Source organism: Emys orbicularis, chromosome 2 (assembly GCF_028017835.1).
Source record: "Emys orbicularis isolate rEmyOrb1 chromosome 2, rEmyOrb1.hap1, whole genome shotgun sequence".
Lineage (NCBI taxonomy): Eukaryota > Metazoa > Chordata > Testudines > Emydidae > Emys > Emys orbicularis.
Genome location: NC_088684.1, coordinates 61,029,566 through 61,045,012, shown reverse-complemented (window position 1 = coordinate 61,045,012; position 15,447 = coordinate 61,029,566). Strand labels below are relative to the sequence as shown.

Genomic DNA, 15,447 nt, shown 5'->3' with positions numbered 1-15,447 from the left:
TAAATGCTATGATAGGTAGGGATACAATTATTCATTTGCTTAAAGATAAGCATGCAATTAAGTGGTTTCCTGAATCAATGCCATTATTAGTAAACTGTAAACTAAAACAAATGTCAAAAATGCTTTTAAATAGGTACTGTAAGAAGCAGACAGAAAGTATTTTCAGATAACAATGAAATGACACCTGTCTAGTTCTCTCTCTCTTTCTCTCTCTCTCTCTCTGTGTGAATAGTGAATGCATAACAAATTTGTGTTGGATATTGTATATTTTTTGTTAAAAAGGAGGAAATGACTTGCATTTTTGAAGAGGAAGCTGCATTTGTTAATTGCATTTTGACTATTGGATAAGTTTTTTTTATAATAAACCTTTAGCTTCTAAAACATTGTCAGCTCTGAAAGAGGCACATCTCACTGCACTGACATAGAAGACTGAAGGGACACAGCTTAACATTTAGTCATTTTTTTTAAAAAGTGAGATAAATAATATTATTACTATACTGAACCCTGAGTCACCCAGCCTATTTCTGTGGTTTTACAACCACATTGTCCTATTTTGAAATTGTTTTTATATTCTTTCTTGCTATGTGAGAAATACACACAAAGAACAAAGGAAACTGACTAACAGATTCTACAAGAGATACTTTGAGACTAATTATACACAAAGTATTGTTAAATACACCAAGCAAACAAACTGCGAAAAATTAGCAAAAAACAATTGACCCTCTTTCAGTTCACAGTAACCTTAGGTACTAATTGTGACAATAAAATAAGCACTTTGAGACATACAGTATGTATGATTTTTGTCATTAAAAGCTGACTGTCCTATAAAAGAGGTTAAAGGTCAACATCAAGACCAACCTTTCCGGGGGAGGGAGGGGACGGGGAGAGAGAGCTGAAATGGAAACTTCGTTTTTGAAATATCACTTATTCTTACTGTTGCTAGTTTGTTTCTCAGAGCTTTATTGCCTTACCAGGACACAATGTTGCAGGATGTAATAGGGTTCCATCTAATAAAAGAGGAGTTTGATATCTACTGTTTAGTTTTAGCATCCCAGTCAATATGAGCCTCCTGGTAATGTACATTTGAGGATCAAAGACTGATGTACTCTTTATGTATAAACAGGAGTTATTGAAGCGGACGCCAAAGAAACACAGTGACTACACAGTATTAATGGAAGCTCTGCAAGCCATGAAAGCTGTCTGTTCCAATATAAATGAGGCTAAGAGACAAATGGAAAAATTAGAGGTTTTGGAAGAATGGCAGTCTCACATTGAAGGATGGGAGGTAGTGTCACCGTATTTCTCATTATGTAAAACAGGGATGTAGTGATGCAGCTTTGCAAGTGGGCAATTATCAGCATATGCAGTACATTACTTTTCATAGAATCATAGAATATCAGGGTTGGAAGGGACCTCAGGAGGTCATCTAGTCCAACCCCCTGCTCAAAGCAGGGCCAATCCCCAGACAGATTTTTGTCCCAGATCCCTAAATGGCCCCCTCAAGGATTGAATTTACAACCCTGGGTTTAGCATGCCAATGCTTGTGACCCTGACTCACAGGGAACTTCTCATTTCACTAGTAAACTCACAATTCTTACTTAGGATCTACTCTATGTATGAGTAATATCAATATTTTTGTGTAAGGATCATCAGTGATGCAGACACTCTCAGTGCACTAACCATCTTTCAGAAAAGACACATTGTCTAGCTCTGGATTCAGGATATTAACCATTTACATCAAATAATAATAAATATATAAAAATCAGTCTGTGCTTTAGCTCTATGGATTACTAACTGTTGTTCTCAGGCTTTGCTCTTTTAGACACTTACTTGAATGTCCTGCCTAGTCAACGGGGGCGGGAGGGGGGGGGCGGGGAGAGGAATGTATAGCACATAAACTTTAGAAAAATTAACAGATAAGGGATTATCTGCAGAGTGCCAACAAATACATGTTCAGCAGTGTGAATACAATAGCCTTTGTATTTACAGTTGAGTCTCTGAGCTGTTGAGAGGAAGGTGAACAAAACCACCCTATCCTGGCCCGTCTGACAATGAGGGAAAAATTCCTTCCCAGTCCCATAAAGGTGACTAGCACAATGCCTACAGCAGATCAAAAACACATAGTTTTACTCTAATCCCAGGATTAGGAGAATGGGACCTGTTAATCCAGGCATGCAATGGTGCCTCATTGCAGGGAAAGGGCCTGTATGGGCCCCTCAGGCATGCAGGAGCTAGTCTGCTTCTGCTGAGCACCTCCAGCCAGCCAAACTGCTCAACTGATGCTGCCTCTCCCCCAAAATTCAGGAGGAAGCAGGCTGTTATGAGCAGGGCAGGGGAAGAGAAGGGAGAATTGCATTAAGGGGCAAAACCATTTTCCCCCTGATAGTCCAGACAAAGACTCCATGCCCTTGAGGCAGTGGGTGTACCTAATGTTAATTAAGCGTAGCAGAAGATTTGACTCTTTCTAAAAAAGAGCATAGTTATTAATTTTGTTTAGACAGAAGCATCCATCTTTGTGCAGGGAGATTTGAACATATCATTTAAAGACTGTTCCTGTGGCAGCATTCTAAATAAGTTTTCTCTTGTTTCCAAAACTGGATAGGTAGGATCTATATTACTACATGTCTTCTATTACGCCTTGAGTCCTGGATTTTAGAGAGTAGTGATTTTCAAACTTCTCAATCCCAGGAACCACTTACCACATTCTGCAGATATTCACAGTACATAGAAAGAAGGAATCTCTCTAAGCACCAAGTATTATATTAATTGGTCATGTGTCTTCAACCTGATTTTACTGCATTCATTTTAGTCCCTTGTCTCAAAAATAACAAGTCTTCAGTAGAAAGCATCCAGGGAAGACAAAAATGATTAGAAATAGGGTGTAGGGCTAGGGTAACCAGATGTCCCCATAAAATCAGGAATGTCCTGATATAATCGGGACCGTCCCGATATTTAGGTGTTTGTCCCGCGACTCGACTTATCTTTGTCCCGATATTTCGCTCCGCCGGCAGCATTTTTTTTTTTTTTTTTGCTCTGCTGGCGGACACTTCTCCCCACCCTCCACCCGTGTCCCAATATTTTCTTCCTCTCATCTGGTCACCCTATGTAGGGCTCATGCAAGGACATATTGTTTGCAGTATTTTGAAAATGAGAAAGTAAGTTTATAAGGCAAAGAATGAATGTGTGAGAGGTCCAATAGGATTAAACTTTCCCAAAGTACAAGAATAAGAGATAATTCAAAATTAAAGGCAACATGTTTAAAATAGATTTTAGAAATACTATTTTTATCCAAAACACAATTAATGTGTGGAACTCACTGCCACAGGATACCACTGAGACAGATTAATACATTTGAAAAATTAAAATAAACTAGATGTAGGGATATCTTCTTCAATAATACCGGCTAGCTGGAGTGGTAAAAGTGCTAGCAATCGAAATGCTTCAGAGCATAAATTGATTGTGTCAAGAGAAAAGATGCACAAATAATCCTTCTCACCCATCGCTTCAACTATGTTCCCTCTTCTCTTTTAATCTCTTCACTAGATCCCCTTTTCATTATTGTGCTTGCTTTCAAGATCCTGCATATCCAGCAGATTCCTCACCTAGATCTTAATGAGCATAAATAGTTAAGGAACAGAAATATTTTTGCATCAATATTTTGTTTGTCTGAATAATGCAAACAATGCGGGGTTTTTGGCATAAAAAGTTGAGTACCATACCTATTAAATTCCTCAGTCTTTCCACATCAAATATATTGACACCTCTCTACAAATTTAAAACAGTTTTTAGAAGTTACTAACAATATGACTTGGCAGATGCTTAAAGCTTAAGTTATGAATTTAGGAACTGTTGCCTACTTTGACAAATCACATATTTAATCTTTATATATTCTTGCATATGTTAGCAAGGTAATTAATTTGAAGTTTCAGTAAACCATGACTATATAGTTTTAATTTATGTAGCTTTCTAAGAACAGATTGTTCATTAACATTTATTATTAAACAGTCAAAATGATGTAAACACTATTTTTGTGCTACATCTAGTCTAGCAGAACCATGTCCAATATATGTTGGGAAAAGTTGTTTTAATTGCTTCTTTTTTGTGTTTACCTGCAGAACAGAATTTACAATCAACCAGTTAAGAAAATAAAAACTAATCTTGACCCCCACCTTACCCACTCCCCCCAAAACAGAAATGCAGAAAATTCAAAAAGTCTGTACTGAATCCCTAAAGATGTATACAATTATATGCATACCATGGTTACAATTATGCAAATATCCCAGATGATACTGGGGACCAATTCGTGGAAAACTGAGTTTGTATACTTTCTTTACATGTTTAGGTTTATGCTTTGCACTACAAAACAGCTATTTGTTTTCCCTAATCATTTAGGGGCTTTTCCATATTAAATTTAGGAATGAGTTCCGTATTGTGTTAGTTGTCTATTTTGTCTTGTTTCCCAGGTATAATAATGTATGAGGCCATTATTGCTAGGTCTGTCATATTGTTTTATAAGGTAAATCTTTCATATCTTTTTGGTGCTATAGAAAAATTAGGGACAAATCCTGTTTACCTTAATAATGAAAACACTCCACTTAATTTAATGGGATGGCTACATTTTATTAGTCATAGTAATTTTATTGCTCATTTTAACTATGCCCAGTATGTTAGGCACTGTCCAAATTGGATCAGACAATATCCCTGCTTTGAAGATTTTACAAATGTATGCCTTAATATTACAATTCATTACATATGGCTGGATTGCTGTACTTGTGTGTAACTCCACTGACATTAATAGGGCTCTCGGTAGGCACAGCAGTGAATTACATGACATGGAGCTAATTTTGGCAATTACACAACATATGGATTTTGATGAGTCACGAGACAGTAAGGACAGGTAGTGGAAGAAGGACAGGGTGAATGTCTGTACAATGACTGGGTTAGTAAGTGAAGCTAGTGTCCAGCCTGATGGAGAAAAAATAAGTAAGAAAAGATAAATGGATAGAATGAATAAATATCAGACTAATCAGTCATTTTGTGTGAGTAAGGCTAGCAGATTTGGTCCTATTCCTTCTAGCAGTCCTTTGGCTAAGAAAAAAATCATCTTGATGAAGCTTTAGAAATCCCTTTAATTTCAAATCATTGGACAAAATTAAAAAAAAGTTTCCAAACAAAGCGTTTCTTAAAGTAGATTTCCATGTGAAAGATTTTATATTCAGTGACAGTTGCACACACAGTAATTAATTAAATACAAGATTCATCTGAGTCCTGTTTGCTTTTTAAATAGTTTTTTTCCTTTAAAATATATCATTAAAGAAAAGTCAGTGGAGCAAGTCCTGTGCTGTTATGCAGTTGCAGATCTGGAATAACTCCATTGTCTTTAATGGAATTATGCTACATTTATGCCAGTGTAACAGACCAGATTTGATTATGATATGACTACAATGCGATGCCCAATCTAGCAAAGTTGCTCATTTTCCTAGAGGCATCCTCTTCATACATAGAGTATGTCTACTCCTTGAAACTGTATAAATGTCAGAGCTATTGTAGGAGGTAACTATTTTAGATAGTTCTGCACAAACAAATACTTGAATGCAATGTATGAGAGTGGGTTTAATTAAGTAAACATCTGGTTTTCTATAGAGCCTAAGAATAAAGAGGCAAATGTGTTGGAGGTTTCTTACCAGAAGGAAATGTTTAACACATTGCTTGGCTTTTTCTGGGAGGAAAAAATATTTTTAGAACCCAAGGATGAAAGCATGACTTAAATTCCCATACAAGTGTCATAAAGCTAAGCTTGTGTTTATGATAAAAATAGAGATGTATGGAAACAGAACATCTGCTTCAAGAAAGAAGATTCTTAATACAATTACTTTTTCACTTAATATCCTAGATTGTTAAATATATTGGCTTAATTCAGAACTTGTATAAGTGGGTGTCTAAACTGGTGGAATGGCTCAGCAATTAAAAACATCTGTCAATAAAATTTGTGCAAAGGTTACAACGAGAGAGAGAAGAAAACAGGCACACACACAAAATGGAGTTTCATGTAATCAGAACACCGAGAATCCCAGCTTGGTTTCAACCCAGCTTGGTAACAGTTGAATGGGAAATTCTGCCATCTCTTAGGCTTTCCCCTCTCCTTACCACCAAAATAGCTATTTTTATAGAGATTTCTGTATTCACTGAGAGTCTGAAGCTACGTCTAGAATGCACACCACGGGCTGCAGTAGTTTCATGCCTCAGTGAAAAGCAGGCCATGTCCATACTGCAGTGTGGAGATACATGAATGGGCTCTGGCAGCAGGGAGGCAGCAGGGAAAGGCTCCGGCAATGGGGAGCTGCCAGAATCTTTCCTCACAGCTTCTCTGCTGCCAGAGTTTTTCCATGCTCCTGGAGTGTTTCACAGCAGCGGGGAAACAGTGGAACACTACATTGCTAAAAACAGCCATGAAGCTGGGAGAGGCACTGCTTGGGTGAGAAGGATACATACCCAGGTACATGCCCACAGGGTTCAGACATGTCCTTACTCTACTAGCCTAAGCTGTTAGTCACCGTCTACCATCTCCTTGCACCTGTGCCAGGGGGGCTTGTAGTGTCTGTACTCTACATGCCACTGAAAGGAGTGTGCAATGTAGACATACCCTGATGGTGTTTGCAGTCCTCAGTCTTGCCTCATTTTTACCCCATGAAAAGACTAAATGAAGAGTTAATTCCCTTCTTGTTGAACAACTGTGTTCTGTCACAGGGTCTCTGCTGAGGTCCTGTCCATTGACTTGAATGGAATTGCACCCATTTACACCAGGTGTGAATTTGGCCCAGTAGATTTTGGATGAATAACTTTATTTCACAAATAAATATTAAAAACAACAAATACTGATTCTGAACTTATAGTACTATATCACAAGTGCTTTATTTAATGCTTGTAAACATTAACTGAAGTACTGTGGTAGTGATGCTGTATCAAGGTTGAGAACCTGCAGCCCCATTCTACAGACTAGGAATATAAATCCATGTTTTTCCATGGGAATTCCATTAACAGTGACTTTTCTTATGTTTGATCTTACCCAAATAATTTGTCCTGAACCCAAATATTTACTAAAAACCTGTCTTGCTGCTTTTGAATGATCTAAATGGGGCAAAAAAATTGCTCTAAGTTCACCTGAGGAATTTTCCACAAACTTTTTGTGCTTGGACCAATCAAAAATATTGTGATTCTAAAACTTCAAATTTTCCCTATATATAGTCCTTAATGTGGATTAGTATCTTGATCTTGTTTGAAGGTACTTGCTTTGAAATAAAAAAGTTATTAATTAATTTGTTGAACTTGCACATTGCGTGCATTATTTTCCTTAATTTTAGAAACATGCATCAGGTTGCCTTATTCAGGGTGCTTGTAGGTGCAGGTATTTGAAAGAATCTATTTCCATGTAGATAATGAAAAAAATTATAATTACAGTTGATTCTGTTGTTTTCACAAAAAGCATTGTTTTGGGATGAACCGTTCTTGTTAGAAATTGCCCTCAACTTTCAGTGGAGGAAGGAATGTTCATACTCTAAACATCAAGATGTTGATTTTAAGTTGTTTTAAAAAAAAAAAACCACAACCTAAACCTACAAACCCCTGATAATTAGGAACTGGGCAACAAAAAAGCAATCATACTTATCACAGGGAGAAAAGCCTGGAAATACCCAGTATATCATAGTTTTAAATATCAGAATATTACAGGTAGGGACTTAAAATGATACCCATGATCAGATAGATATGGAAATATTAATTTAATTTTAAAAACTTCTTACGGCGGGGGAATGTTTTGTCTGCCTGAGATTTTCAAAGGAGCCTACAGGAATTAGGAGCCCTATTCCCATTGAGTTTCAATAGGAATTGGGTGCCTGCCTCCCTTGGACTCCATTTAAAAATCCCACACTTTGTGAACCATCAGGCACATGCAGGGTTTAGCTCCCTGAGTAGGGAGTCAGACAGCTGCAATTCTTCCCTGATTTACTCAATGTTCATAAATCCCTTCATGTGCCCTCTCCATCCTTCCCTGCACCCTTTGGGGCAATGCGTGTCTCTAGTGGGAGGAAGCAGTCTCAACACTCACCTCAAGTGTGAAGACAATAGTTGTCCCTGGTACCCTCACAGGGTGCACAAGGGGAGGGAGGCGCCTTTCATTCTTTTCCTCTCCCTCCCCCGCATGGATGAAGGTTCTTCTTTGACTGATTGGATACATCCTTTACAATGTAGGTGTGTGCGTATCTCATGCTCTGGTTAGGGTTGCCACCTCTAAGGTTCAAAAATCGTGGACATCCGGGATGATCCTGAGCCCATAAAGCTGGACACCAGGTGGCATGTACTGAGCACCCTGACAGATTTCCCAGGACAGCTACTTCAAAAAAGTGATGACTGTGGGAAAACTTGGACAGGTGGCAATCCTAGCAGTCATGCCAGAGAATTTTCTCTTGAGGTACCTGTATTGATGGCTGCTCGGGTGCCTTGGCTTCCCCGTGCTCTGAGCTGAGGGTATGAAGGGTGGACTTGCCCTGCCTATCTTTAAGTTCCTTCTTATTGTTGGTGGTCAGAGCATGTTATTGTGCTTTTTACAGCCCTCGTTCCTCTGTGAGGAAACAAATTATACATAGTTAATTAGAGTTAGTGGTATTCATTTTTTCTCCTTTGGATGTCTTTATTTTATTTTGGATAGGCAGGCTTGTCTGGGGATTGCCCAGTACCAGGGGAGCTTATGCCAAAGTCCCATGGCTTTAAGCCTAGCTCCTGGTATCCCAAGAAAATGCTTATTAGAGCCCCACACACTTGCCGTTTTGAAGTGCCTGAGTGAGGGTCACATTACAGAAAGGTGTCCAATCTGCCGTGAGTTCAAATCAAGAAGAAAGAAGCAAAAGGAAGAGTGCCTTAGCTATATTCTCATGAGGGCTGTTCTTTGCCCAGCACTGGAGCCCACTTGATCAATGGAGGGGAGCTCATTGACTATTCCCTCCAGGAGTGCTCTCCTAACCTTGCCCATTGACAGAGGCTAAAGGAGACCCCCTTCAGCAGCAAGCATTTCTGGATACCCTGTCCTCCAGAAAGCATAAGTGCTCAGAGCACACTCATCCTCTAAAGCCAAAAAGAAAACAGCATAGACTACTCATTCAAAGTCCTTGGTGCGTGACACCTCTGCAGCAGAAGGCCACTCTGGTACTGAAGGTAAAGTGCAGCTTTTGGCTCACTACTCCCCAGTACTGTTTCACAGTGCTTCTCGTAGGACTGAACTTTTCAACTCTGGTGCCCACCCTAAGATCATCAAGGCCAGCTACCTCATCAGTAACAATAGAGGATCCATCACCTCTGCTTTCTGCATGGCAACCATCGATCTTAGCCCAGATGCCAGAGGCCTACACAGCTGGAAAGGACCTGTGATGCTTCTTGGTACTTCCATCACTGCTGATTCAGGGTGAAGGCCCATTATTGGTACCATTTAGGGTGACCAGACGTCCCGATATTTAGGCGTTTGTCCCGTGTCCCGACCGATCTTTGGTCGGGACGCAATTAGACCCGATATTTCGCGGTACTCCTTTTTTTTTTTTCCCCCTCCGCCGGCGCCCCCCCCGCCCCCCCCTCCGATGTGTCCCGATATTTTCTTCCTCTCATCTGGTCACCCTAGTACCATTGCACACAGCGCAGGCTATGGCATCGGCCCTTGGTCTCAGGACTGGTACCGTCATCCTAGGCCTCTTCAGTGTGGCAGTATCTAGAACCCCAATACTTGCTCCATTTCAACACTAGGTACCAATAGCCAGGAAGCCTTCAATGGTACCGCCGGTACCACAGGCTCAACTTAGATTCCAGTCCCAGTCTCTGATGTCTCTTCCTGGAACTGTACCACCCTGGCCTTTGGCGGTATTCTTACTCCTCAGTGGAGTCTGAAGTGGGTTCCTATGCCTCCCACTAATCCAATGTGTCCTTCAAAACTCGTTCCTGCTCTCACAGAAGACAATCTGCAAGGAGCAGATAGAGGGACTGGTGGCCTGGCCTCTAGTACTATATCAGCCTCCTCATTGGCCTTACAGTGCTAAATAAATCAAAAGAATACTGAAAGGTTCTATATTCTGGAGGCGTTGTGATAGTGTTCTGTGGAAGAGCTGGATTTGATTTCTTTGTCACTCTCCAGGGCTTCAATGAATACAATAACAGTTAACAAAAATCACTGACCTACAATTATACCATCACAGGTTGGATCTTGTCAAATGTTATAAGATAAGTAAGGTTATCATTGTTTAATGTTCAGATGGGAGATCTCCAAGGGAAAAGGAGTCCATGGAACACTTGTATATTTAATACAACACGCTGAAGCCATTTTTTCATCTCTATAAGACCTCAGCCAGCAGTTTGTTTAAAAAGGAAAGGAAAAATAATACCCAGAGTAGTGATATGATGAAAACTACAGTTAATGCAGTGTTAAAATTGAGACTTTAATCATGTCAGGCATTTAGAGTCAAAGTAACTTATTCATTTTACCTGTGCATAAAGTGGGGCATTGGTTTTCATATTGTGGGCACACGTCCCTGGGAGGGACATGATGAGGTTATCAGGGGGAGGGGGGTGCAGGATGGGCTGCGGGCCTGTGGCTGGGTGTCAGGTCCAAGCCAGGGAATCAGCGAGGAGAGCATGCAGGGAGTCCCTAGCGGTCAGTGAGGGAGGGAGAGTGAGGAGCCCCAGTCTGGTCTGTGCCACATTGCCATGGGCTCCTCTGAGGATGGAGCCAGTGGTCCTGCTGCCATCCCAGGTGTGAACCGCCTGCTCAGTGAGTCACTTTCTTTCCTGGACGGGCAGGAGTTGGGGGGAGGGGCAGCAAAAAAAAGTTTGGTCAATTGGGTCTTTTGGTATATGAACATGGAACAATAAGCTTCATTACTAGAGCCGTTTGGAAAATGGTTATCATCCCCCCAATAAAAATATGAAAGGAATTTTTCATCAAAATTTTCCACAGGAAAAAAACAATAAAAAATTGCTGAAAATTGGTGGTTTTCTGTCTAGTGGCTACAGATGGCACAGCCAGACATGTAGATTTGGCAGATTCATTCTGAAAGACAGTGTGTGTAAATGGTTGAAACTTGTCATAGCAGAGACTTGAGTCTGTTCCCAGCTCTGCAGGGGTGACATTGTGCTACCGCTTTTACTTTAACAGTACAGTGAGTGAATGATACTTGTCTGCCTCCTAAGATTGTGGTTTGACGGCTTGTCTCCTTGGTGCATTAGTCTGCATAAAAGGGGTGTGAATTCTAGTGCTCACTTGTGTGTTGCACATTAACAGGCCCATATGGACCCTGCTGATGCACACTAACAGTTCCATAGTGTGCATTAATGTAGTTCCATTTCCAGGGCTGGCTCCAGCTTTTTTGCCGACCCAAGCAGCGAAGGAAAAAAAAAACAAAAACCCGCGATTGGCGGCACTTCGGCGGCAGCTCTACCGCTCCGCTTCATTCCTTGGCGGCAATTTGGCAGCCGGTCCTTCCCTCCAAGAGGGATTGAGGGACCCGCTGCCAAATTGCCGCCGAAGACCCAGACGTGCCGCCCCTTCCCATTGGCTGCCCCAAGCACCTGCTTCCTGCGCTGGTGCCTGAAGCCTGCCCATTTCAAACAGTACACTTTTAGTGAATGCCAGCAGGGTTAGTGTTAGTGTGACTAACACAGAGCAGTTAGTGTGCACTGGAAATGTACACCCCTGTAGTAAATATTGTTAAGTACAAAGAATTAACAACAGTTAGAGGAAGAGCTGTGACTAGAACCCCTGATTTCCTCCTGGATCTCAACTCAGAGCATCTTCCCTTGGGCCAAAGTGATGGGATTATGGGGAAACGGTATCCATGACTGCTGCTTCTTTTGCATTCCCCCACATAGAATCATAGAATATCAGGGTTGGAAGGGACCTCAGGAGGTCATTTAGTCCAACCCCCTGCTCAAAGCAGGACCAATCCCCAACTAAATCATCTCAGCCAGGGCTTTGTCAAGCCGGGCCTTAAAAACCTCTAAGGAAGGAGATTCCACCACCTCCCTAGGTAACCCATTCCACTGCTTCACAACCCTCCTAGAGAAAAAGTTTTTCCTAATATCCATCCTAAACCTCCCCCACTGCAACTTGAGACCATTACTCCTTGTTCTGTCACCTGGTACCACTGAGAACAGTCTAGATCCATCCTCTTTGGAACCCCCTTTCAGGTAGTTGAAAGCAGCTATCAAATCCCCCCTCATTCTTCTCTTCTGCAGACTAAATAACCCCAGTTCCCTCAGCCTCTCCTCATAACTCATGTGCTCCAGCCCCCTAATCATTTTTGTTGCCCTCCGCTGGACTCTTTCCAGCTATAGCTCTGTTCCTATCATGAAGGTAGCTCATAGCACCCTAAGTGCATGCTCAGTGTAACTGGCATGTAGAGAGATCTGTGGTTATAGCATGCTCAGTGCAGACAGCATATTCAGAAATTTTAGCAGCAAAGTCTTTAACAAGCTCCTTTACATGAGTATATGGTGATTTTCAAGTGTTTATATCTCACCAAAACTGCCTGGATTGTCAGGGCAGGGCCGGCTCCAGGCACCAGCCGAGCAAGCTGGTGCTTGGAGCGGCAGATTGAACGAGGCGGCATTCCACCCAATCCTAGGGCGGCACGGCCGCTTTTTTTTGTTGTTGTTCTGCTTCGGCTGCCCTGTAGGGGGCAGCGGTGCGGAGGACGGGAGCGCCCTGCAGCAAGCCCGGCAGGGCAGTCCTCGTCCTTCCCTCCCCGCCGACCGAAGCGGAGCCCTCCCGGCAGGTGGCAGGCGGCGCGGCAGCGCCCCGCTGTAGCCCTGGTCGCCCCCCTTCTCTCTCTCTCTCCCGCCCGTTCCCTCCCCCTCACCCCCGCTAGCTGGTCCCCCTGCACCCGCGCTCCGCCGCAGTTTTTTTTTTTTTTTTTTTTGCTTTCCCGTTCTGGCTGCCCTGTTTTTGTTTTTTGTTTTTGCTTGGGGAGGCCAAAAAGCCAGAGCCGGCCATGTGTCAGGGGGCAGCAAAAGATAGGCAATCTCCCAGCCAAATGACAAGTTCCTTTTCTAAAGCATGGAGGTGCTAGAACTCTTCAAACCAACCACTGGAGAACTTTTTAATCATTGGCAAAACTACTTATTTTTCACTAGCCTTAGTTTTGGAACAGCTGACCTATTTTCACTGATACTTGGAATGTGTTAAAACCTTTATTGTCAGCTTTGTCTATAATTTGTAATTTGATTGTTTTTGTTTTTATTTTTTTGAAAGTTTGGTATGAAAGTACATACATTTAACTATTTAAAATACATCAGAACTACTTCACTGACAAATTAGGTTCAGTGGGATAGAATTTATATTGTATGCAGTCTTCTGAAACATGGCCCCTCTAATTTCATTTTTTCATAAGAATTTTATTTTTAAAAGTATTCTTTAGAACACTGACACCATAGTTTAGCTATTTGAAGGTCATTGTTATGGTTTTTATAGCCAACCTAACTCTAACCATTTGGCTAAATTGTCATGTACTGAGATTAATATAATTTGGGAGATTTAATAATCCACAAAAAGAAAGAGAGAAAATAAAGCCCAGAACCTGATGGTAACACTGGATTAATGCAAAGTCTTCATTAAATAAACATTTCAAAACAATGTTTAAACTTAAAAGCAAGCTACTGTGGGTTTTTCTTTTTAGTAATTTTTAAAAAAGGAACTGCTATAATTGAAAATTAATTTGTATAGAAAACTGCATTCTGCTTGGTTTTGCAATCATCATCAATTTGCATGGACTAATCTGCTTCTCTTGATTTGGTTTAGGGGTCCAACATCACAGATTCATGCACGGAAATGCTAATGTATGGAGTTTTGCTGAAAATTTCTGCAGGAAATATCCAGGAGCGGGTATTTTTTCTTTTTGACAATCTTTTGGTCTACTGTAAACGAAAACACAGGTAATTTATTAGCTTTTACTGTTGAAATTATTTACATTTTTCCCATATAAACAAGTACATCCTAGTGAGAGACTTTAAAAAAAATGGATATTGCCTAAATAACTACTACAGAGATGGGGGAAACTGTTTTAATTGTGGTATAAGGCACCCAACATTGCAAAGAGAACCATGCAAGAGGACCCCTGTGCCTGCACAGATGCCCTTTACAGAATTGAGGCTTAAGGGTAATATATTTTCAAAAGTGCCTATGGGATTTATAATCCTAACGACCACTTTCAAAAGTGACGTACATTTAAGAGCCTAAATCTCATTGAAAGTCAGTAGAACTTAGACTCTTACCTATAACCATCCAAGGATATCCAAAGTCAGTGGAATTCTGGATATGAATGACCCTAAATGAATAATTTGTAAATAATATATATTTAAGGTTGTGAGAGAAGTCTTAGAAAATGAGTGTGAGACTTCAACTGTCTATTGTGTTGATTGGGAGTACAATTCCTGTTTGAAAACTGTCAGATATATACTTTTTAGACAGCTGTGAATAGATTTGACTCCTTATTCCTAAAAAAAATCTGTCTAGTTATTTTCTGAATGTTTGTACAAAATAAATTATATTATTTATTCATGTTATCATATGTACAGTATGCTCTATGATTTATTTATCCCAAAGCATCAGGATAAGATTATATGCCGATGCTATGAAGATCTCTTCACCTGCATTAGTTACAGATTTTTGGAAAGATGTTCTCTAGGATCTATAGTGGCTTCTACCGGAATAGACCCTTGTGGAGGGCGTTGGGTGTGTAAGGTCTGCCAAGGCAGAATGCTTCAGTGGTGGAGATCAGCCACAGACTGTTTTGCATTAGGAAGAAATAGGGAGCCACTACAGATCAAAAAGTTGATGGCACCAATTTTGAAGGGAACTTTGTCAGAGTGGCCAGGAAATGCACTGATTCAGCCTTCTCCTGTAATGGTCCCCATAAAAAGAGCTGGTAGGCACAGAGAGGGGAAATGACTTGCCTAAGGTCACCCAGCATGCCAGTGGCAGAGCCAGGAATAGAACCAAGGTCTCCTAAATTCCAATCCAGTGCTATAGCCCTTAGGTCACACTGCCTTGCCTGTAATCACTTATGTGATCAGATATAGAGAAAATTATAATTCAATGAGAACAAATTGAATCCTAGTTAGTGTGTTACAGGGCTTGAGATTTTAGTTTCACAGAAATAAGGGGATTCATGGTTAAGGTTCCTTTAAGAACTTTTACTCAGCCCCATAAGTATGTTTACAGTCTGTTGTGCGAGGGGAACAGGGCATCTAGGTGAATGGCTAAGATGAGTTATTATTAGAGGAAAAGGTGCCCATCCTGGATAAAATATTGAAATTCCATGTTGAAGCTGTAAGCATTTGATCTATGACTGTAAAGTCTTAAGATTCTTCCTTCTCCTTTCTTCCCCCTTATTTCCTTTCCCATCCCCAAAGATAGAT

The 15,447-nt window shown here is 40.9% G+C and overlaps 1 protein-coding gene across 1 annotated transcript in view; it reads left to right on the top strand.

The window, feature by feature from the left end:
• Nucleotides 1-15,447, top strand: part of PREX2 (phosphatidylinositol-3,4,5-trisphosphate dependent Rac exchange factor 2) — a 310,741-nt gene that overhangs the window by 94,451 nt on the left and 200,843 nt on the right. The window contains exons 6-7 of the mRNA XM_065397932.1: nt 1,124-1,285; nt 13,829-13,962. Of these exons, the coding sequence (XP_065254004.1) occupies nt 1,124-1,285; nt 13,829-13,962 (296 nt within the window). The remainder of the gene's footprint in view (nt 1-1,123; nt 1,286-13,828; nt 13,963-15,447) is intronic.